This window comes from Pollicipes pollicipes, unplaced genomic scaffold (assembly GCF_011947565.3).
Source record: "Pollicipes pollicipes isolate AB1234 unplaced genomic scaffold, Ppol_2.1 Scaffold_6686;HRSCAF=7923_pilon_pilon_pilon, whole genome shotgun sequence".
Classification (NCBI taxonomy): domain Eukaryota; kingdom Metazoa; phylum Arthropoda; class Thecostraca; order Pollicipedomorpha; family Pollicipedidae; genus Pollicipes; species Pollicipes pollicipes.
Window position 1 is genome coordinate 26,450,967 of NW_023596921.1, and position 24,508 is coordinate 26,475,474.

General features: G+C 54.5%; 4 protein-coding genes across 4 annotated transcripts; 1 reads left to right on the forward strand and 3 right to left on the reverse strand.

Moving 5' to 3' along the window:
• The first annotated feature begins 1,245 nt into the window (after nt 1-1,245).
• Orc2 (origin recognition complex subunit 2) lies at nt 1,246-3,838 on the forward strand. Its single transcript, XM_037231701.1, has 5 exons — nt 1,246-1,266; nt 1,571-1,852; nt 1,929-2,533; nt 3,085-3,247; nt 3,601-3,838. Exons 1-5 carry the CDS (start codon nt 1,246-1,248, stop codon nt 3,832-3,834), a joined length of 1,305 nt encoding a protein of 434 aa, XP_037087596.1. The 3' UTR covers nt 3,835-3,838.
• A 553-nt stretch (nt 3,839-4,391) lies between these two features.
• Nucleotides 4,392-11,402, reverse strand: LOC119108124 (xaa-Pro aminopeptidase 3-like). The gene is made up of 6 exons (XM_037231702.1): nt 11,213-11,402; nt 10,489-10,589; nt 9,636-9,779; nt 5,750-5,870; nt 5,279-5,455; nt 4,392-5,036 (listed from the first exon to the last, which is right to left on the reverse strand). The coding sequence occupies exons 1-6, from the start codon at nt 11,400-11,402 to the stop codon at nt 5,023-5,025; spliced, it is 747 nt and encodes a 248-aa protein (XP_037087597.1). The 3' UTR covers nt 4,392-5,022.
• Nucleotides 11,403-11,524: 122 nt separating this feature from the next.
• LOC119108125 (xaa-Pro aminopeptidase 3) lies at nt 11,525-14,355 on the reverse strand. Its single transcript, XM_037231703.1, has 4 exons — nt 13,896-14,355; nt 12,306-12,433; nt 11,679-12,026; nt 11,525-11,623 (listed from the first exon to the last, which is right to left on the reverse strand). The coding sequence occupies exons 1-4, from the start codon at nt 13,903-13,905 to the stop codon at nt 11,525-11,527; spliced, it is 585 nt and encodes a 194-aa protein (XP_037087598.1). The 5' UTR covers nt 13,906-14,355.
• Nucleotides 14,356-16,383: 2,028 nt separating this feature from the next.
• On the reverse strand, nt 16,384-24,356 carry LOC119108126 (uncharacterized). The gene is made up of 6 exons (XM_037231704.1): nt 24,260-24,356; nt 22,094-22,292; nt 21,743-21,895; nt 20,832-21,033; nt 19,912-20,445; nt 16,384-16,520 (listed from the first exon to the last, which is right to left on the reverse strand). Exons 2-6 carry the CDS (start codon nt 22,277-22,279, stop codon nt 16,384-16,386), a joined length of 1,212 nt encoding a protein of 403 aa, XP_037087599.1. The 5' UTR covers nt 22,280-22,292; nt 24,260-24,356.
• Nucleotides 24,357-24,508: the final 152 nt, after the last annotated feature.

A 24,508-nucleotide genomic window follows, 5' to 3' on the forward strand; every position in this document is an offset into this window, starting at 1 on the left:
TAAAGTGACACTTGTCTCAATGTAAGGACTTGCTCTACACTTTGGGGAAGATAAATGTATGAAAGCTTTTTTATACATTAATCTAAATTTACTGTTTCTTTAACCAGTTGGGAACCAGACATTTATAGCCTAATATAGTGGAAATGCAACCAGCAATCTGGAAGTTTGAAGATGAAGGTGTGCTGGTTGTGTTGTGGGCCAATTTTGAAACAGGGGCATATGATAGCATATTAGTATGTGTGCACTTTAGAGGGCTCAAGGGACACATGAATTAAGAAAGTGTCAGCTTTTTGTCTGTTTTTTATTTAAATGAAGAACTTGTTTGCAGTGATGTGAAGATGAATTAAGTGCATGCAGTTTGTGTTAAGGACTATAAGATTTTTGCCTAATGATAGGAAAGAAGTGTGTTGGAAGACCTCTCTGCATTGTTCTTGTTCATGCTGATAGGTTGTAATTTTGATTCATGTTGTAGGGCTTTACATATTGTAGAAAATGTAATCTTGGTGTTTTCTCCTTTATTTCTGTGTCCTCTTAAGTTGAAGAAATATATTCTCATGATTGTCACATGTTCAGCTATCCAACCTAATTCGTCCCCTATTACAATGGTATCCCTATTAAAATTGCTCAAATCAGTAATCATGGTGGATGTGGAGAACATGAATGAGTGGGCTGATGCTACCACTAAAAAATCCTAAACAAATTATGTAAGATGCCCTAAATAATGTAAAATTCAAATATATTAATGAAGAATTGCTAGCATGTTGAATACATCACCCACAACTAGAAATCGGTGGTGCAATGGTGGCAATTATTTATTATTTGTTTTCAATTGTAAATGTGAAAACAGTTTGTGGGGCATGCTAAACAAAGTTATATTCTTGTTATGCAGCTCTTTCACAACTAACAAGATGCACAGCTGATGTGGAGATGTAGTTGACCAGGACATGACTTACATGACTTTTTGCATCAGATTCCTTTTCTTTCCTACCTCAGGCGCTCCAAGGCAGCTCAGGAACGCCAGGAAGCAATACCGAGTGGCAACAATGTCTTTGTTCAATTTCTGGGTGATGCTGACACACTGGAGACAATCCAGAGCATCAGCAAGGCGGCGCCGACGCGATCGCTGGGCCTGACATTGGCCCCAAAAGAGGGTAGTTCCGGCCGCTGCCAGTGCCAGAGACCACACCATTCGCCGCCGGCTGGTGGCGGCGGACTTTAGTGCGGGGGAGTCCGATTTGGACTCAGATGGGGAGCCGGCGGGCGCGAGCGAGGCGCTGCGCCAGCTGAACTCGGCGCAGCTGGAGGAGCACGGCAGTGGTGACGCGGTGCGCGGCAGCGCCGTCTTCGGCTTCCAGCGCCGGCAGCGGCGGCAGCACTTCCGCAAGGTGGCCGAGGAGTACGCGGCGGCATCCGAGACGGCAGGGACGCGGTCGGAGGAGCCTTCCACGCCGACGACGGGGCCCGGCGGCCGACCGGTCAGTCTCGCGCGGCCGCGGCCGCGGCCGTCGCACCCCGGCCACGCCCACTGCGGGTCGGGGCGGAGGCGGCCGGTCAGTGGCCGTAACCCCAGCGCACGCCTCAGACACCTGGGAGAACACCTACTCGCCGGGCCGCGTCGCCGCCAGCCAAAACGCCGCAGACTGTGCGCCGCCGCATCAAGCAGCGCCTGGCAAAGCTGCAGCAGGAGGAGATCGCCGTGTCGGACGACGACAGCGACTTCTCGCCGCTGGAGGAGTCCTCGGACAGCAGTGAAGAGGATGAGCCGGAAGCCGCCGGAGACCGGGAGAGCGGGTCAGACGAGGACAAGGACGCCGAGGAGGAGGAGGAGCCGCGGCAGCGTTCAGAGGCGACTGTTTGCTCCGCCGGCGCGCCGCGGCACCGCCCGCCGCCGGTCGGAGCCGGCGGAGCTTGCCGCCGACGCCGAGCAGTACTTCGCTCTGCACAGCGCGCGCGGCGTCACCTCGAACCACACGCTGAGCCGGTTGGCCGAACCGCGCCTCAGCCACGCCGCGCTGCAGACGCTGCTGGGCGAGCGGCCAGCTGACCACGCGGCCGAGCGTGCCGCGCTGCTCGGTGACGTTGAGCTGCTGTTCCCGCACTGGCTGGTCGCGCTTGGCCACGGCTTCAACGTGCTGCTCCACGGGCTCGGCAGTAAGCGGGCCGTGCTGGAACGACTGCGTCTGACACAGCTGCAGCACCGGCTGCACGTGGTGGTGAACGGCTTCCACCCGAGCGTGACGCCGCGCCAGCTGCTGCAGACGTTGCTGGAGGACGTACTGGAGGTGGCGGCGCCGCCCGGCCGGCCCGAGGCACAGGCCGAGGCGGTGTTGCGCCGCTTCTCGGGGTCGGGCGACGCGCGCCTCTTCCTGCTGGTGAACAGCATGGACGGGCCGATGATGCGGGGCGAGCGCATGCAGCAGCTGTTGGCGCGGCTGGCGCAGGCACCGCGCGTCCACCTGGTCGCCTCGGTCGACCACATCAACGCGCCGCTGATCTGGGACCAGCACAAGCTGGCCCAGTTCAACTTCATCTGGTCAGTGGCGGCCGCGCCCGTTTTGTGCCGCGTCAGGGCTGGGGTAGGGTTGGAACGCTATTTGTTCCGGCGTGTTTGTTGTTTGGTTTCCTGATGTACCTTGCGTCGGTGCGCCGGCTTTTGTAGTAGTTTGTGCCCGTCTCCTCTTTTTGTGTAGTTTGTGCCCGTCTCCTCTTTTTGTGTAGTTTGTGCCCGTCTCCTCTTTTTGTGTAGTTTGTGCCCGTCTCCTCTTTTTGTGTAGTTTGTGCCCGTCTCCTCGTTTTGTGTAGTTTGTGCCCGTCTCCTCTTTTTGTGTAGTTTGTGCCCGTCTCCTCCTTTTGTGTAGTTTGTGCCGGCCTCCTTTTTGCAAGCGTTTAATGAGACTTACCATGTGTCGTCAATTACTGCGACGTCTTAGCCCACGTTGACAGGTAAGTGTTCCCCTTCGCATTAACCGTTCGTCTTGTCAGCTTAAGTATTTCTCTTGTCGACCTAAGCGTTCCTCTTGTCAGCTTAAGCGTTTCTCTCGGCGGCCAGTGTTGCCGGGCCGTAACTCGCCGATGTGTGGCCAGGTTTGACGCGACGACGCTACTGCCGTACACTGAGGAGACGTCGTACGAGAACTCTCTGCTGGTAAGGCAGACAGCCGACCTGGCGCTCTCTTCCCTGCGCCACGTCTTCAAGTCTCTCACGCCAAACGCTCGCGGCATCTTCATACTGCTCGCCAAGCACCAGGTACTGGCCGGGTTCGTAGCTCGTCGAGCGTCTATTTCCACGGCGTTCAGAGTAAGTTTGCAATGTGGTACTAATGCCGGCCTCCGCTGCTCATGCCTGGCAACTGGTATGACGTTGTCGTTAGTTCTCCGCGAAAACCACGACACGAGCTTCTCGCGTTACGTCTGATGGCACTAGCGAAAGCATGTTGGGACAACTTTGTTCTCCGGCTGTGCTGTACCGTCGCTGTCACCATGCGGACCTATTCAGCCATCACAGTCAGATCACTCTGTCTTTCAACCGTATCATATTGCTATCCAGTATAGCATGTCACGCACGTCGCTCGCCTGACGCGCTCTACCCCTGCTCGTCAGCTGGAGAACGCTGATGACCGGACGTTCGAGGGCCTGCCGCTGTCGGAGCTGTACCGCCGCTGCCGCGAGCAGTTTCTAGTCAGCTCGCAGGTGGCGCTGCGCGCACAGCTGACCGAGTTCCGCGACCACAAGCTCATCCGGTCACGCGCCACCCACGACGGCGTGGAGCAGCTGACCGTCCCGCTCGAGGCGCCGCTCATCGCGGAGTTCCTGGCCGGCTGCGACGACAGCTGACCGCCCAACGCGTGGGGGGGGGGGGGGGGGGAGGGACAGTCGTGCACGCGACGGGCGATAGTTCGCCCTAGCCGTTGTGGCGACTGTTCTGCGACGTTTGTAGGAAATACACTGAGCGAGTTTTCGCAGTTGTCTGGTTGGCGCCATGCATGCTGAAGGCAAGTGCGTGCACAACGTACACGAGCGCTACCAGTGAGAGCACGCATGCGGCAGGGGGTCGGTTGCTGTGGTCACACACGAAAGCTCAACTGACATGGCAGTACATGCTGGCTGCCAAAAGGGTGTGTGTACTGCACTGCAGCACCTTGCGGCAGGGTCGGCAGTAATGGCACGCGTCCTGTGTGACCTCTGTGCGCACGCGGGCTTACGTGCCTCAGTACCGGAATTTGTTCTACCTTGGCGCTTGTTTCCGTTCTCTGATATCGGGCATCACAGCAGTGTATGTGGTGTATTCTGGAGCAGGGTCTCTGGTATTCTCACCTGATCCAGATATACTAATTATGAGTGTGAATCATGTACCACACCACGCTTGTTCTGCTTTCTGTGCATTCGTCACGTGAATCGATAGCATGTATATTTATGGCTTATCAAACAAACAGCCTGCATTTTAAGAACAGGGCCAACTTCCCTGCACCCACAGCTACAATGAGAGAACATCCACCAAAGCCTCTGGTTTATACACCCTTCCCGATACAACGAATGTCAGCCATCACGGTGCGATAATACCCATTCATCCTTCGTATGGGCACGTCCGCGATAGTTTTGTACGTCAGCAACTGCATAAAACAGTAAGTCAACAGGAGACGTTTGATTAGGTGGGTTATCAAAAGTACAAAGGCCACGCCCGACCGTCAGAAGACCGTCGGGAGCAATAGAACGAGCAGGACCGTCGCAGCACGCATAACTTGAGCCTGCAAGACCGCAGACTTTCAAAACGGGGCGCCGTCTATCGCTCCACTGTCCGTTCGCACACCATATGCTCTAAGCGCCGTCTCTTCGAGTCACGCTGCACTCACAGATACACCACGCACCGGTCCGACGCGCGCCGCACCCGGCCCTGAGATAACAGGCTCGTCACGCGCGAGGACCAGACCCCAACCACGCGCTGTATACGGCCAACCACCCGCTAGCTACCCTTCCGTGTCCGCCTGCCGGTTGGCCCCCTGGCGGGTAGCCGTGCCAACGACATCAAACGCCTGAAACTGAGCGGCAGCGTGAGGACGCAGAATTTATGGCCGTTGTATGGGCAGAAACAAACGGGCGGGCGCAGAGCACATCCGTCAATGCTTCCCGCCGCCAGGCAATGACTTCCACCAGACATTTGGGAAGCAACACACTCCCGACTTAAGAAGTACACGATATTTTCCGAGAACAGGCTGTCACGCCAACAGTGGTACTGAGCAATCAGCACAGCCGTGAGCTGTCAGCTGCGGCACACACTCACACGTTGGCAGGTGCGCGCCGCTTCCGACGGCCGCCTGGATGGCCTCCACCGTCTTGGGGCAGTCGGCCGAGAGCACTTCGCAGCCTTCCTCCGTGATGAGGATGTCGTCCTCGATGCGGAAGCCCATGCCGCGGAAGCCCTCCGAGCAGTTGGTGTCCGAAGGCGAGACGTACAGACCTGGCGGCGGGGCGCGGCTCGGTGACCGATCTCTCACGTGGGGAGCGTACAGTTCACAACTGGAGTTCGTACGCGACCGTAGAAGACCACATCTTCGACGCGAGGACCGGAGTCATGCCCCGGCAAACAGCGCAGTTCACCACGACAATGTACGCGACACACAAAGCCTCGATTTCGTACGTCCCAGCCCGGTTTCCATCCGCTCCTGTAAGCCACCCCGGCGCTTCCCTTGGACGTGCTTGAGGCGCGCGGCCCAGGAGCGGGCGCCGCCGCCGGCCGCGCCGCCCCGCTGACCTGGCTCCACGGTGATGACCATGCCCGGCTGCAGCGGCCGGTTCTTGGGCATGAGGCCGGTGTCGTGCACGTCCATGCCGAGGTAGTGGCCCACGTGGTGTGGGCAGAAGCGCTGCACCGACTGCGCCGAGGGACGGATGGGTCAGCGACGAGGGCTACATAGAGCCTCACGGTGACCACCGACCAGGACGGCTCGAACCGGCCGAACACCTTGGCAATGCTCCGCGGCATCATCCATTACGCCAGGGCGTGAGTTGTTGAAAGAGCCGGCGGGCGCTCGTACGTAGAGACCCTCGTTGCGTGCCGCCCCTCAGCAACGTTTGCCACGCTACGCACTAATGGTGCACTAAGTGTTGAGTATCGACTCATCAACTAACGAAAAACAACATGGCGTAATAAAAAGACTGAAAACGAAACGTCTGCTGCTAGCAATATGATGGATTCCAGGTATCTTAAATAATGAAACCTTAGGGTACCAAAACTCATTTGGTAACCCTAACGCACTGGCAAGGATTGCAGGCGATTACGCAGCCGGAACAATGTAAGCAATACGACGGGGAAGCTTCAGGCATGGCGGGCAAGCAGATCCAGGGTGAAAACTCACGGAGTCAAAGCGCCGAAGCTTGCCGAAGCCGAAGTGTGTTGGTCTTGCGTTAGCAATGATTGGAGCAAAGGGCAAGCAACTCAGGTCTTACCAATCTAACCAGTCGACTTATTGCATGTTATGATAAACACAACGCTGGAAAGCGACGTTGTTTTGAAGCGCGTGATGCCTCAAAAGGAAGCACACAGATGAGTTGTTTAATGGTCTGTCCGCAAGTGTGCATGCGAAGCCACACAGACTTGCAGAGGCAGTCGTCGCAGCCCAATAGTGGCGATAGTGTTTGTTAGTATGGTGTTGAACCCAACATCGACAAGAACAACCCATAATCTGCTGGCCGCAAAGATCAAGTGCGAGCTTATGGTTGGTAGTGGGACTTACGGCCTCTTAACAAATGCATGACCTGACATTGTATCACACACGTCGCAGCAAATGCATGAAACGTTGGGCATTATTCGGTTCTCAAGTTCTCAATCAATCTGCGGTTTCCGTTATGTGATGGACTACAAGTCGACAAAGGATCTGAAAGAAATGCCCTCGTCCATCCCATATCCTGTTTAGGTATGCACGTTTACAATATATTGCATGCATACCTGACATCTATGTCACGGTTCTATACGCCTTTCCTACATTTTCAACAGGTTTGCGAGCTACTAGAATGAGCTAAAACTTAAAACCATGCTATTCAACAACTTTCCCCCACACATCTGTCAAGCAGTGGCCCTGCAGTCCGCAAAATCACCACAGGCGCATTCATCGAAGCCATCTGACATCATGCCGTTAGGCTTGCTAAGTAATGGCCAGACACTGCTCTGACTATGGGTCGTTGGTTGTGTATGACTTGGACGGATGGCACGACTTACGACAGCAAAAGCGTCATCAAAACGACGCCAAAGCGTGTCCATTGCCCGCGTCTGCCGACGCAACAGCACTGAAGCGCCAATGCGGGAGCTTACGAACTAGAGTTTACCTCTTCAAAAACGAGATGGCTTAGGCGTAGCCCGTTCAGAATGCGGTTGACGCTCTGTGTAAGTGCACACGGTCAACAGTGAACACGTTCATACTGAACCTGTATGTACTACATAATGCACGCGAATGAACCAAAAATACAGTTATTGTGAAGTAAAATCATAAGAACGTTCCTGTCAAACACAACATTAGTATCGAACCGATCATCCATACCAACGAAAACCAAGATGCCACCCGCTGGTACTACACTAAATTAGCTCGCGGTGCGGAGGCAGAGCCCTGGCCCGGTGCGTGGGACGGTTACTGGGCACGGCGGGCCACATTAGCAAGCGAATGGTGCTGTAAAAACCAAAGTTGCAAATACCTGCGGCTTTGTTAAATTGGACTGTTACGAGCGGTGCTATGAACACCAAGAGCTTTGTTAAGCTGCACTATTCAGAGCAGTGTTATTAACATGATGGCTTTAATGCTAAGCTGCCCCACAGCGAAGGCAGGTCTTCACCGTGCACCAGGAGGGAACGCATCCACAGCTCTGGTAAGAGGACCATAACGCGCGCGCAGGCAAGGGGAGGGTGATTGTGTTCCGGCAGGGTTCCACTGCTGCGAGCGCGGTTCGTAATGAGTTTGTGTCCAGCATTTCGGTGGGTGAAGTTTAGAAGCGCCCAAAGTGGCGTCAGTTTTGATTCATGATAACAGGAGATTACCATGATCGTTGCAAAGAAGGCTCAAAGCCAAAGGCTCGGCGAAGCAAGGCTGTGAACGAGAGACAGCACTCGTCATTTAATAAAACTGACTCGCGAATTGTGCCCGACAAATAAAATCAACTCACGTTTCTCCTTATTGACAGCAATTTATCGTGAGCAAAATGGCAGTCCACAAACAATGAAACGATGTTAGCCAGTGGGAAACAGAGTAGCAATCACCAACTGTACCTAATATTTTCCTGCAATTCGCTGCTGAGAGCAAATTGTTGCGGGAGAAAACCAGCGCCCTAGGAAGAAAATGGATCTATTGCAGATTTGCAGGCTATCAATCTACGCCGGAAATTGCAGGGTGGCAGGGAAACAGGGATAGCAAGGGCACTTCCCCGGGTAGCCGCCTGACAGAGATTTGACTTAATACACAGTAAGCCACGCACTGCTGAAAGCCGCCTCAGAACAGCTTTATCTCAGAAAAAAAACCGGATGTTTTCGTCCTCTTAGATAGCGTAATCGAACCGAACGAGAGCTGCTGCACACAATAATGTCCTTCATGAACAGTAACCAACATTATTGCTTAGGCTGGGCGCAATTAGACAGTGGAGTGCAAAAACGCTTCACGCCTGTCTCCAGATGGCTTTGGCAGTGGTTTACGCACTTTGTTTTCTATACCTTGCCGTTTGCCAAGCAGACTATTCAGCTCGTTTGGCTTCGTTCATAACCCACGAAGTACGGAAACTGTCGCCGACGTTGTGACGCCCTACCGTGTGCTGAGTGCCGAAAACTGCAGCTTATCATATGGACGGAGTGTATCAAGGGATAGAGACGAATTTGAACGTTAAAGACAAAAAAGACGAAAGCAACATGTTCCTGAAAATTGTTTAAAGGCACCAATGCCGGTCCAAGAATGCGGGCATTTCGAAGTCCGTACCAGCATTTTGCTGCTAAGGGCAGCCGCAACACCAAACTTGAGCCGAAGATAGAAACGTGATCTATGTGCCGTCCAACTGTGTTTCAGCTCGGTTTCAACAGTCGACTTGACGTATTAAAACAAGCGCGGTGCAGGGCAGCAGGAGCACAGGGGAATAGCGGACGCAGAAAGCTGGCAGCGAGCAGCACTTCACTGCATAGTTCGCGAGAAACGAACACAACCTGTTTCTGTCTTCTGAAAGTACTACACTTTGCCATCGCAAATATCCATACAGCCATGGCCTTCTACCTGGCAGTCATGTAATTTGCTGATAATTTCTTGCCAAACGCCAAATAGAGAAAAAGACAACCACAAATCCTGAGTTCATGGCAAATGCCCTGACTTTCAGGCTAACTATTAAAATTCGGGGCTTCTGCCAGCTGTTCCAATGTGTACATCCCACACATCATAAACCTAACAATGCCTAACGAGGCACATCATTAGTCTACCCTGTTGTTTGACAAAATTGTCTTCTGCGCTTGCTGACGCTACATCGCAGCACTTTGCACAAAGTCTGTGCCATTAACACCTCAACACAGGGACACAAGAGCAGGCCCAACGCCCACCAAAAGTTCCACCGCGTTGTCCCTTTGTTAGGGCCAGCCATGCATACACGGCACAGACGGCCGCATGGGACGGGATGCTCACCCTGAACAGTTCTCCCTTCTCCCGGTTGAATCCGACCAGGCCGAGGTGGGCCAGTCGCTCCGACAGCATGCGGAACATGTGACCGTACAGGCCGTCCAGAGTGGGCCGGGACGTCCTTACCACCTCAATCAGCGCCTCCTGCACCTGAGGAGCACAACACATAGCTCAGTCTGATGTCAGCACCACCTCAATCAGCGCCTCCTGCACCTGAGGAGCACAGCACATGGCTCAGTCTGATGTCAGCACCACCTCAGTCAGTGCCTCCTGCACCTGCGGAGCACAGCACATGGCCCAGCCTGATGTCAGCACCACCTCAGTCAGTGCCTCCTGCACCTACGGAGCACAGCACATGGCCCAGCCTGATGTCAGCACCACCTCAATTAGCGCCTACTGCAGATACGGAGCATCACGTAAGCATGTTCAGAGTGCGATAACATCGGATATTTTACATCACTGCAATGATCCCATCTCATTTGCATTGGGCAGTGCCGTTTTTTAAGAGCATGGTCCGTGATAGCAAAGGGAAACAAGCCTTAATCACTATTCAGGCTTCACATCTCACCGACTGCCAGGGCCATTTCGAGACGGGGTGCCTTTATTAGTTACCATGTGGTATGCGGTAGTGGTAAGGCCGAGACCCGAGCCCCGGACCGGAACGTCCAGAGGCGAGCACCCAAACAACCAAACCAACTTTGCTCCAGGGAAACACCTTGAACGACATTCAAGCATTCCGCAATCCCTACAACCGCAAGCAAAACCGGGCTGCTCGCCGCCGGCAACGGCGTGTTCTCGTCCCAACTGGCCAGCCCGGACAACCCTCACGGGCTAGGTAGGTCGGAACGAAGGGGCTCACCTCCAGCAGAGTGGTGTAGAGGAGCAGCTGGTCGCTGGAGAAGGTGCCATTGACGGGCCACGTCCGCGTGATGTCGCTGCAGTAGCCGTGCAGCTCGCAGCCTGGGCGGCACAGCCGACGGGGAAGCCGTCACAGCGCCGGCGGCCGGCTCCGGTCATGCCACACAACGTGAGGCGCACGCAACGCAACGTTCTCAGCGGGTAGCCGCGCTCAGTGAGCAAAAGTCTGATGCTGCAAATTTGCATGCAGCAGCCACCTGGGGCATGGTCGCATATGCGTACACGCCATATCATGGCTGGTGTAAAGCCCTGGGGGAGGGGGAGGCGAGGGGCAATTGGGATCAAGCTCGGCCCGTTCTCCACGAATGTTTAGCGTTGTTCCTATGGTGATGTGTACAAAGAGTCGTATGCAAAGGTGTCTGACCAGCCCATGCTACCTCACGCCTGTGTATCATTTAAAGGTATAATAGTAACCGGATCCCAAGACGTAAAACACTTGCGAACAGAGAGACATGTTACCGATTCTGTGTTCGTCTGCAGACATGCCGGTGAATTAACGAGTGATGCATCAGGAGCTGCTCCTCAACCCAGCCACTACAACTGTGGTCAATGCGTCATGTAGGGGATTGCACGCTGCAGCACGCAACCAACCGCCGCCACGCACCGCCGGGCGGACCGTACCGGCGGCCAGGCTGACTCCAAGCAGGGCCATGACACCAGCCTACCTGCGTCCATGAGAACCAGCTGCCCGTCCTCCACCGTGCGGTTGTTGTGCGTGTAGTGGATGACGTTGGTGCGCTCCCCTCCGGCCACCACGGGCGGGTAGGCCAGCCGCTCAGCGCCGCGCATGCGCGCGCCGAAGTCGACGCGCGCGTACAGCTCGTGCTCGCCGACGCCGGGCCGCGAGGCGGCCATGGCGTCGCGGATGGCGGCGGCGGCGCAGCGTGCCGCGCGCCGCATCAGCCGCTGCTCGGCCGGCGACTTGAGCAGGCGCAGCGACTGCACGGCACGGCGCGGCGACTCAAGGCCGGCGCCGCTCAGCGCGCCGACGAAGTCACGCACGGTGGCATTGAGCGGCGCCTGCAGGTCTGCCTGGAAGTCGTACCAGACGGCGGCGCGCGCGCCAGCGAAGTCGGCTGCCAGGCACTCGAGGTAGCGCTGCAGCTCGGCGGCGGCGCGCGCTTCGTCGACGCCCAGCAGCTGCGGCGCAGCGGCCGGGCCCGTGCAGCCGCCCTCCCACAGCTGACGGTGCGCCGTGTTGCGCTGCACGAAGAGCGCGCTGGTGTGCGCCGGCGCCGGCCGGCCGGGCACAGAGTGCAGCACCAGCACCGTGTCTGGCTCCTGGCAGCCACTCAGGTAGAGCAGGTCGGTGTTCTGACGAAATGGGTGCGGGATGTCCTCAGAGAGGTAGGCCATCCGCGCTGCCGGCACGATCACCACATGGTGGCGTGGCTGGGCGGCAGCCATCTGCTGGGTCAGCAGCTCCATCAGCCGGTGACGCCGGCTGCAGTACTCGTCAGACGAGAGGCCGGGTGTCACCTGGAGACCAGGCAGCAGTATCACACATGTGGTACTTGTAAGCAGAGTGGCAGTGGTTGCAGTTCTGGGAAACAACAACGTCTGGCTGGCTGTATGCAGAAACGTTCCTCAGAGCAGGCTCTGTCATTTACTCTTTGATGTTAACAGCCAAGCAGGTTAGACAATTACATGAAAAGCCTTGCAAACTTCATATTCATCATATAAAATGAAACATCAAAGGAACTATGATTTGTCACAAAGAAAGCATATTGTATCTCAGAGAACGGTGGCAGAGCTCACCTCCCCCTCTTTCATGAGATGCGGGTGTGTGGAACTGAATGGCTGGCCATATGATGTCTGGATGGAGGTAGCAGTCTTTATGGATGCTTGCTGGTCTAAGCATTTTTGGGATGATGTTGTTGATATTCCTGGAAAGGGCACATATCAGCACTTCTGACAATAGCAACCATTAGATCTATGACACAGACCATAATGATGCCTTTGTCACCAGCCAGTGTCAACATCACATGGACTCTGGTCACTTATAGTGTGATATAAGTGAAGGATGACTTACCAGCAGTATGAACTGAACCAATGCATGCTGTCTGTGCCTGCCTATTATGCATCTACAAGGAACACTGGATACTCAAAGCAACTCATTGGTGTGTTTTTCACTGAGTCAAGTTTTTGCTCTCTCTATAATGCAAACACATTCAATTTTGCTCCTACATAAATAAATACAGTTTCTCCAAGGTCTGTCTTAACCAAGATGAAACTTTTACTCTGTTGATAAGATACAAATCAGACATTAACAATAGCACACAAGCCTTTAATAAATCACAACATTATCATGTTTGTAAGCCCATCATGATTAGGTAAATTGTCAAGCATACAGGAAGGTGGCATAATGCTCATATGAGACTATCCAGCAACAAAGATGAAAAATGTGACATGCATCATTCAACATGCCATACTCTTACACAATCACCTTTACAAACTTACATTTACAGAACCAACCGCTTAACTCCTGGATACACACTGACTAGTATAAAATATAAACAGCAAATGAATACTGAAAATTCTTAAAATTCAACAAAGTTTAGAGCCATGCTAACACCAAAACGCTATGAGAGATATATCCAAAAAGCGCATCCCATTACAGTGACGTGCGAAGAACACACACTTGTTTTTCATATCATACGAAAAAGTGAGCATGACCTTAGCACAGGCAGATTTCGATATTTATAGAAAATTTTAAGCTACAAACCTCGTATATGATGAAATGATGGCCTTCTCAACACAGTATTTCTAGCCCAAAAGGGAGAGAGAATTGCTCTAAGCTGTTCACTCAACACGTGCGCCATTTTCGTCCTTCCTGCGTCGACAAAGCAACTCGGAACAACAGCTGAACGCGCTTCCAGGCAGGGGGAAACAGTGCTCAAGAAACTAGCAAAAACTGAAATCGCTTCACCCCTCAGAAACACAAAGATCTACTCTAATGCCACCTTTCAAGCAGACACGATCGCGTGAAACACCACTGGCCGGCCGAGCGCGATGTCCGAACCCCGCTGGAGCTAATCTTGGATGCGAGGGGCGTGTAGCAAGCTGAGCGGGAGTCTGATGCAACCCTTACCGGGCCGCCGCCCAGCTGGCAGCGCCCGGCCAAGTTCCAGGATCGATGTCAGTAGGATCTCGTGACGAGCTCATGACCCTTCGTTCTTCAAAAATCCCTTTCACTATCTTCATCGCTACTAGTCAGCGCCGTGCTCGCCCGGTTCGGATTTTACGGTTGCCCGAGCACTCACATGTCCGAATGGGCCCTGAGCGCTGTCAATCACTAACCGTGCACGACTACCTGCACGAGCCGTCTTGTTCATTGTTGTTTCTAACCTTCAGGCATTTCCTGTTGCACCAACCATTGACCAAAGATGGCTTGAACGTTGACAAACCGCGCTATCTCCCGCGAGGATCAATCTTTGGTGAATCCGCTGTAACACAGTGGTTTATTTGCACTTCAGTAATTGAACATGTGAATTGTACTCGGCTGAACCGTCGCCCACAATTCTTAAATTTCACCCACTTTGAAATGAAAAGGTGATGACCTGCACACCACTCATAAGCACTGCGCAAACATTCACAACAGCCCGGCAAGCTAAGCTACGGTAAACCAAAACACGTTCTGCTCATGAGCTGTGCATCGTTCGATTCCAAGAAAGCAAGCCATCATGGAGCAGTTCAACTGACAACAGCAAACGTCCTTGTGCTCTCCGAGTGGGCCGTTTTTGAAAGCATAAGCAAACCTTTTTTCCAAGACGAAAAACGACCGAGGACAAAAACACGTCCGACAACACAGCTTGAGCATGGCTGCACAACGGGGTGTTGTCGGAGAGAGAGGGGCGGGGAGAGTCGTGCTCACCAAAGAACTTCGTATATGCACTCGCCATTATAACTGCAGGTTCGTGCGTGCTAGCCTAAGGCATCCTGCATTTTTTCTCGCTACACATGGCAATTACAACACCCGTATTGGCAAAACAGCATGAACGGATTCCATGACCAGCAACAAAACATATGTCTTCGACAAACGGCATCAATAACAAACATCGCAACAAACGCCAACGACGTCTTTGTTTGCACTGGGTCAGGGCAGGCCAGCGAGTGCCGCCACCCCCGTCACCAAGAGGTCGGCGAAGGCCGCCGCCCCGTCACTGGCAGACTACCAGCGTCACTCCGCGGGTCACCCCCGTCACCAAGAGGTCGGCGAAGGCCGCCGCCCCGTCACTAGCAGACTACCAGCGTCACTCCGCGGGCCACCCCCGTCACCAAGAGGTCGGCGAAGGCCGCCGCCCCGTCACCGGCAGACTACCAGCGTCACTCCGCGGGCCACCCCCGTCACCAAGAGGTCGGCGAAGGCCGCCGCCCTGTCACCGGCAGACTACCAGTATCACTCCGCGGGCGACACCGTCGGCATCCTGCGCATGCGGGCTGGTCCGTGGCATGCGGCAATCAGCCCCAACTACCATCCAAGCAGAGCTTCTAACATGGATCAATCACTAGCTTCCAGGTACTTTGTGCGGACGAGACGAGAGACTGAGAACGCTGAGGCGAGGCTTCCGCAAACATGTCAAAATGATGACAATAACCTTAACAAAGACTTAAGTACACTGAGTCAAACACCACTCGCCTGGCGGTTAACATATAGCTGTCTACAACAAACAAGTTTTTGATTCAGCAATGGATCGAAATCTTCGGCGAGACTCTTAGAAACGGAGCGACAACTGTTAACTCTCCAAAACACCCGGCAGCAGCCTGATCTGTCAGAACGCATTCGCGTCACGCAAGGGTGACGAGCCAGAACCCGGTAACATGCCGGGCTTAACACCAGCAGCCCAACAGTCGCGGCCGGCAGTCCTCAGACACAGCTGAGACGCCGGCAGTGGGCACCACAGAGCAGTGGCGGCAGTCCACACCGCGCGAGGGCACGGGTGGCTGCTCTCCACAGCCAAGGCCTGCTTGGCGGTTGCCTTGCGTCGGCTCAGCGCTGGGAAGTCGTCTGCCTGGCACGACTGAGGCCCTCCCCACAATGATGCGGCGGACTCCCGGAGACAGTGCTGGCGGCGTGGGTTCGACATCGTCTTGGGCGCGACGGCAGGGCAGGCCGGCGACCGTGGCGGCGCCACCGGCCAGTCTGGACAAAATGCCGCCAGATCAGTTACCGCCCGAGGATCGGTGGGACCGGGAACCTGAGCAGGAGCAGGAGCAGGATACGGTGTGGGTTGTGGGTCCATACTTCGTGGCAACCATGCCGGCGTGATCATATAACGCGCTAACGTTCGTCAGACCACCCCACAACACACGACCTCACGTCCACAATAATGGTCGAAAGCTACCTTTACATCCGGCCCGACCCTGGTCCGCTCTCCACCCTGCCTGACTGGAAACTCTCAGCAGACCCCGCCCCCTGAAGACCGCACCAGACCCGAGCCTTCATGCGTCCAACCGTCCACGCTTATTCACTGAGGGTCGAATCAGCTCAGGCTGCAGAAAACACATCAGACTCGACCCTTTATCCGGCCAACTATCCAGACTGAACACATCAGACCCGACCATGAACGATTTGGACCACTTTCTTCCCAAAGTTGACACCTCCCCTCCCTCCCCCCTCCCCCCCCCCCCCCCCCACCGCCTGAAAAGGACACTGCACCCCTGGACCCGAACCTCCATTCAACTAGCCCTCCACGTCACAACACCGGGCTGGACACAGAAGGTCACCGCGGAGCGCACCAGATCCGACCCTGCGAGGCGCCGGCCGCGCCCCTGACCTGTCGGCGGAGCGCTCAGACGAAGCGCCGGCCGCACCCCTGACCTGTCGGCGGAGTGCTCAGACGAGCCGTCGCGTGTCGGGCCGGACAGAGCGGTCGTCCCGGCGACAGGGGCCCGGCGCCGGCCGAGCTCGCTCTGCCCACAAGGAGGCGGCCGCGCCTGCCGCCGCCGCCGCCGGCTGCAGCACCTTCGGCTCTGCCGGGCCGATCACGGGTCAGCGGCCAGGTCACCGACCGCCCAGACGAGGTCACAGATCACGGGTCACCGGCAAGGGCAAACTGCGAGGTATTGGCCTGTTCGGCAGCGTCGCAAACGGCCGGAACCGACGCCCAAGCCGCGACAAAAAGAAAACAAGGCTAGGAGGGCGCCGGTTTGACATGAACTGATGAGGACAGGTATAGAGCCGCCGGCTTCATATGGTACAACAGGTATGACAAACAGGGCACCGCCGTTCCGCGATATAAGGTAAGACAGGCTTTAATAGTGCACACAAACTGTAAGTCAGACTTTTAATACGGCGAATAATCCCATGGAAAGTGCGGGTATTTGGAAACATATGAAATCTCCTGATCGTCTCGCGCAGGAAACAATGACCTGCATAATTCAAACGCAGGCAATTGAAAAGTACAAATTGCAAGCCAACTGATGGGAGAAATGGAAACGTACGGCTGTAGAAGGTAAATGAAAGTGAAGGGCACCAAACTGTTCGTCGTACCTGGGACATGCATTCATCTGGCACCTCAAATAACAATGGGTGAGTGAGGAGTGGGCACACAAGGCTAGCACACACCATATCATACCACATCATACACACTGGGAGAAACTGACAGCCCAGCTTATCCAACAGTTCAACGATATAGGAAACGTACTACGGCGCTAACCACAACTCCCATGCCACATACTTCACAACACAGTTAAGCTGCCCGACGTTAAGCAAACCGCACGAATACTACACCACTGGCCGAACATTGACGCCGCTCTCGTCCGCTACATCCACATGTCATGCGCCCCGGGTCATGTCAGACCGTACAGAACCCCCCTCCCCCCGCCCCACCCTCTTCATGTTTGCCGTGTCATAGTTATGCGTTCACAGCGCGCATCTGTGGCGGCCGGTGGGGCGCGCCCACCGGCCCACTGCGCCCCCCCCCCCCCCCATCTGTGGCGGCCGGTGGGCCGCGCCCACCGGCCCACGGCGCCCCCCCCCCCATCCCCCCCATTGGGGGCTCACAAAGCGACAGGAGGCTGGCGGGCAAACGCGAGAAGAGGCACCACAGGCCATCGCGCTGGCACCAGGTTCTGAAAGTAGAGCAGTCATGCCTGATTGGAACGTTCGCTTCGGGCGGACAACGCAAGTCGTCCGTACATGCGAGACGAGTCTCGTTTCTGCTGCGATGACCCACAGGAGGGTGCGAAGACGCAAATAACAACAATTCTTCGCATGTACTGGCTTCCCGGTTGTGGTAAGAGCTGCCATATAACTGAGCCATCTTCTTCTCTTGACGTTCAAAGCACTGCCGACGACGTTCTGTTTAGTTTCTGCTGAGCTTTTTCAGACGGTTCTTGCCCACATCTGTCTCTTTTGACCTCAGCGTCAAGGTCAGCATGGAACCACCTACCTTTTAGGCCAGTTCGAATCCATGCTCAGGATAGTTCCAACCTCATCATCCCAGCTGACCCATAGTGTTCATGACGAGCATGCACTCGCTATCCGGTCAGTGCCATCCAGAAGCAGGCCATGTCCATGGGTCCTTCTTCTGGCGTGGATGTGCCGGGCTTCAACAAAAGCACACGATGTTTTACACTGACCTCCGCCAATGAGATGCTTGCTTTTGCTCGTTTCCGTTAGTTTCGGTGCTGATCATGACTGAACTAGTTGTTTTAATCTGACTGGTCCGTTTTCGCTGGCACTGATTTCTTAATTTTCTTCGTTGACCGCGATTTCCCTTATCTCTGACATCGTGGAAGGTGGCCTGCCACCACTTCACTGTACATTCAAGAGTCCATCATGATGCCAGACAACAGGCGGCTTTGCCTACCTTTACGTGGCCGACTTGTCACTGGTCACTGTCACTGTCACTTCAGATAAACTACCTCATACCTTAAGTACTCAGAACAAGACTCAGACGTTATGATCGGATGCCTCCCCACGCCATTTTCCGCCATCATACACACATTTCACTATCACCACTAGACTGCCAGACACCTCGCCATTAACAGGTAAGCTCTACCGTGCTTCGGCGCCCACAACACACACGCTTGCGAAAAAGGTTCGCTTTCAGTGTGGCTGAACTAACGATTTTTCCTGGGCATGCACGGTACCTGCTCTAACCCATACGCCACGCAGCACGGCCACTATCCAGACCATGCTATGCTGATAACATCCCGCAGCACGGGTCTCACAGCCTCAGCGGCCGGCAAACAGTCACTACAGCTCGCGTGCCTCGTCCGAGGACGTATTGACCACGGGCAACGCCGGCAAGGCCAGGCCGTTTGGCATATACACCGGCTTTGCGCTTCAGCCACACAAATACACAAACATTGCGTAAATATCTAAGCGCAGTTGTCCAACTGAACTAATCAGCATGGTCAACGCACCCACGGCCCTTGCACAGAGCAGCGAACGAACTACCGACCACCGGGAGAGCAGGCCAGCACGGACACGGCCCGGTAACTGCCACGGTAGGTACCTCCGGCCGGCCGCCCGCGCAGGAGGCAGCTGGGCCGGCGGCTCCCACCCGAGCCAGGTCAGGCCGGGTCACGCTCGGTCAAGCTGGGTCAGGCCGGGTCGGGTCGGCGGCCGGTGGCTGCGGCGAGCCCACGGGCTGCCGGTAGCTGTGACGAGCCTACAGGGCCGCCGGTGGGACGCTGCAGCCGGCCAGATCGGCGAGCCGGACGAGCCTGCGCACTGGGCGGGCGGGCAGTGGACACACGGGCGTCATCTCGACGGTCACGGCGGCGGCACACCAAACTAAAGCCGCCCACACATCTCAGCCACGCTCATGCCTTTATAGCAAGCCTTTAGCTAACATGATGTACCAAGAGGCTTCAGATAAATACCAACTAGTCACTGCCTATTTCGCAGCTAAGCAATTTTGAAATGCTTGTGCAGACATGCACTGCCCACACCCTTATCACGCGACGGAGAATCTATCACCAGCTTCAAGACACTCAGCGACGTCTACATGCCCATTCACATTTCACACTTTTATCGCACCTGAACTGCAAAAGTAAACAATTCATCCTCCTCGGAGGACACATCGCTACAACCCAGAATACAGAGTGGGACAGCGCGAAAAGAGCGTGCGGAGGATTGCCTGGCCCCCGGGTACCCAGGCAATGGCTGCCGACCGTTTTCACTATTCAAAGTATGATGCTTACACCGAAAGCTAGAGACTACCTGGTAAGGCAAGGCACATGTACCGCGCCCATTGGCCAATACCTGTTTAATTATACAGCTCCTTTCAGCTAGCGACGCGGAGTCCCGGCACACACACGCACACACGCACACGCGCACACACACACACACACACACAGACCCGAGCCCCGCAGCCGACCCCACTCCTTCTCCCAGCCGCCAGTAACTCACCTGTGAGTCGTCTTCTCTTCAACTGCTCGTCAAACACTACCTCGTCCCCACGCCGCTTCCCATGGACAGCGCTCGGCGCGATCCAGCAGGCGCCGGGGTTAGCGCTGGCGCGATGGCCATCGCCGAAAGCACCGCTGGAGCGATGGCCATCACCAAAAGCACCGTTGGCTTGATGCCCGTTTCCGAAGGCGCCGCTGACTTGAACGTCGCCGAAAGCACCACTGGCTTGATGGCCATTGCCGATAGCACTGTTGACTTGACGTTCGTTGGCGAAAGCACCGCTGGCGTGATGACCGTCGCCCAAACCATCGCAGTCCATCTGCAGGTGGCCGAGACCGGTCTGTGCGGCGGAGCCTGCGCTGCTGTCGGTCGGCCCGGCCGCTGTGGGGCGACGCTGCGGCGGCTGGTAGCACCAGTGGCCGGTAGCGGCCGTGCTGCGCGCTGGCAGTCGGCCACCGTTCAGGCCGTGCTCGCCGGCGGCCGAGCCCGGACCCCAAGAGGCGGTCGGCGGCGGCGGCGGCGGCGCGCCCAGACCTAGCGCAGAGCAGGGCGCCGTCAGCCACCCGACACGGTCAACGGGCTGGCGACAATCCGCGCAGAGCCACCGTTTGCCCGTAAGTCTAGTTGTCATACTGAGCTCGTTCCATCGCAGGCGTAAGACAGTTGAAGATGTGCCAAGCTACATCTCACGCCGGTCTTTAATCCCAATGCATTCCCAGACCTACTGCAATAATCGACGTGGAAATAACTTGTATTTTACGACCACACAGCTTACATGCAGCGACCACTCCTGATACAGTCGGTCACCTGACCCTACCACTGCAGCGACAGCGCCACCCAGCACTTGTCGCTCGCCGTTCTCTCAGCGGTTTAAGCGCCAGCGATGGCCCAGCCGCCACGGTACATACTGCACCACTCACCGTTCTGCTGACTGACGAACTGTTCATACTGCAGCAGGCAGCGGGTGACCTCCGGGTGGCCGCAGGCGGCAGCCAGGCCGGCTGGCGTCTGACCACTGTTGTTATGAACAGAGGGCAGCGCGTGGCCGTCGGCCAGCGCGCGGACGCACGCCACTGACCCGGTGCGCGCCACTTTGTGCAGCGGCGTCTCGCCCAGGTAGTCCTGCAACCAGCATGCAGCGCGCTTCAACATACAGGGGACACTGGTCACCTCCCACCTGGCAGCGACAGGCAGTCCTGCAGCCAGCATGCAGCGTGCTTCAACATACAGGGGACACTGGGCACCTCCCACCTGGCGGCGACAGGTAGTCCTGCAGCCAGCATGCAGCGCACTTCAACATACAGGGGACACTGGGCACCTCCCACCTGGCGGCGACAGGTATCTAGGCTTAGCGATGGTGCGTGCAAGAGTTTGTGTTGCTGCCATTGGGACTCAGATCTGTATTGGAAATGAGATGGCTGGTCTCCTGCCCACAGTTCTCGTGGCGCGGATTACACAGAAAATAAAACGGAATGCATAGCCAGCGCATGAGTGCCATGAACAGCGCTGGTGATCAAACGAAATGCTTCAATGACGTTCACTGCGTGGCTGTTGCCTGAAGCCTGGCATAGTCTTTAAGAGGGATGCCCAAAACCCTGCACATTGCATTGCGCACAACACTATCAACTTCCATAATTTTCAAGCTTGATGACTCCTCACTTTATCACCACACATATTGTAAAGACGATGCTATCGACATAAAACTCATGTGTACTGTCAACATACAAATTGTGTGAACTGTCAATCCAAAAATCGCATGCACCGTCAATACACACAATTTTTAATAACTGGCATCTGTAAAAAGTTACCTCCTCATGCAATAGTGAACTACCTGAGCATTGACATTGCAGCCAAAATGGATCAGGTACTTGAGGCAGTGATCAGAGCCGGCAAACGCTGCGATATGGGCCGCCGTCTGCCGAAACCTGGCAGTGGTGGTGTCCACCGCAACACCGGCCTCGCGCAGCACAATCAGGGACGGAAGCTGAAAATGTGTGGAATATTAGCCATTTTAATCCTTTTCAAACATTATACTCACCAATCATGGTGCAATAGAACTGAATGTCATTCATTTGCACAGCAGCTTAAAACAATTTGTGCAAAAAAGAAGTTTGTCCATTGCAAAAAAATTCAGAGATCAGCATCAACTAACCCCCCAGCTCACAACAGCACATGGACTTACTTGTCCAAAGAAGCTTGCCCAGTGCATTGGTGTCCAATGGTAGAGATTGTCTTCAACTAACAGGTGGCTTTTGTCTTTTCCCATTGCCACAAACTCTGCTAAAGCCTGCACATCACCCTCGCGACAGGCGAAGTGGACTGGAAAGGCATCCAGGGCGCTGCTGCTTGGGCTCGATTGTTCAAACATTGCAGTGTTCTCCCTGAAACGAGACACAACCCAACTGCATTAATATTGCAAATATTATGTGCCTCACGCTATCAGAATTCAGCGTCCACTTCACTGACAGCTTCGGTCTTAATTTCGTCGGACTTTCGTTTCGACCGGATACCCGACTCTGAGTTTGAACAGAACAGTCTGAGCCCTACAGCTCACTGCTGGCTGGCTGACAGAAATAGGGCTTGTTCTAACAGGTAAAACTGACCTAGTTATTTCCGAATTCCCCTTAAATGCTATGTCAACTGTTGTGACTGCCCACAGCTTGCTGAGATCTCAAGTGAGCCAGCTAAAATCGCAGTCATACGACCGACCGTCCAGTCACCGTGAATGGCCTTCGGGTGTCGCCGACTTTGCGCCGGTGTTGTGGCTATGTGTGGTGTCATCTGGGTCTGTCACGCGAGCTCGGGCCTGCCATCGGGTGTCGCCGACTTTGTGCTGGTGTTGTGGCTATGTGTGGTGTCATCTGGGTCTGTCACGCGAGCTCGGGCCTGCCTTCGGGTGTCGCCGACTTTGCGCCAGTGTTGTGGCTACGTGTGGCGTCATCTGGGTCTGTCACGCGAGCTCGGGCCCGCCATCGGGTGTCGCCGACTTTGTGCTGGTGTTGTGGCTATGTGTGGTGTCATCTGGGTCTGTCACGCGAGCTCGGGCCTGCCATCGGGTGTCGCCGACTTTGTGCTGGTGTTGTGGCTATGTGTGGTGTCATCTGGGTCTGTCACGCGAGCTCGGGCCTGCCATCGGGTGTCGCCGACTTTGTGCTGGTGTTGTGGCTACGTGTGGCGTCAGCTGAGCCTCTGTCACATGAGCTTGGGCCTGCCACTGGGTGTTACCTGAAACACCTAGTGTTTTTTACATCATGTCAGGTTTTTGTTATTATTCCAATGAATATTCATGCCAAAGTAGAGATGTCCACATTTGAAGGTTTTTTCAAACAAAGCTACTATCAATGCTGTCCATTAATGGGTGCTAATATTCCACCTGACTCTCTCATAACAGGTAACAGAAAATCACAGCAAACCAGCATGTAACAGCCTCTAGAACTTGATACATCAATAAATAATGCTGAAACACACATGTGATGATACAAAACTAGACCAGAGTTAGCAACACACATGAATAATGCAACTAAAACATGCAGATTACAACAAAAAGACAAAATGCCGCAGTAAACACTATAAAAACACAGGCCTCTATAAGTCTAGAGCTTTGCCAGCTGCAATTAAGAGAAAAAGCTAAACTCACAGTTTTTACTTTCTTTGCTCTATTTAGCATACACCTGAAACAACTATTAGAATTTTTAAAATTAGTACAATTTTAGCTTAGTTAAAATGTTTTGTATGTACATATCAAAGCTCCTAAAGATTTTGGGACAGGGGGCTAAACAACTGCTAGGGGGGAAATTGGACTTTGAAGGGCCAGTGGCTCATCATTAAGGATACAAACTGACACCTGTGCATAGGCCAATCATGCTGAGCAGTGAGCATTGTGGCATGCTTATAATAAACTTTGTGGTTGGCCTGGAGTTTCATGACCAATGGTGGGAGCAGAGCTCAAGCAGTACCCAATGCTGACAATGAGTGCTGATCCCAGAACAGTATCCAATCAAAATGTTTGGATAAAATCCTCAAAATAAAATCAAAACAAATAATGGAGTTTTGTATCTGTGCCATTGCCATATGCACAGTAACTGGGAGCATATGCTCTTTCCTCTCCCCTTTGTCATGGCATGCAAGCATGCATATGCCAACACATGCAGGTAATGAATTTGAACAGTGAAATAATGAGATAGAAAAACTCGCACTGACCGGATACAGGCACTCGCTTAGCGGCTGAATGAATGCAATCTCAATTTAACCAGAAACCGTGTTAAAGCCATCCAACAGTCGATGCTCCCCAAAACCCCAAATCATCATCGAAGCTCTCAAACTTGTTACAACGTCTACATTCACTTACTTCAAACCCTCCTAGCACTTTACGTAGCGCCACCACTCAATGACCACGCAGCAGTAACAACAAACTAGCCGCAACCGGCTTTCCGCAAATGACGAACTTCAAAGGAAGCATAAATAAGGGAGCGAAGTATGAGTTTTCTTCTTTGACGACTGGGCCTCCTTTACGCGCCACTTCTGGACGTTCTGGACGTTCTGGACGGGGAGCGCACGTGTACTGACGGGGAAGGGTGCGTAGGGGGCAGCAGTGAGT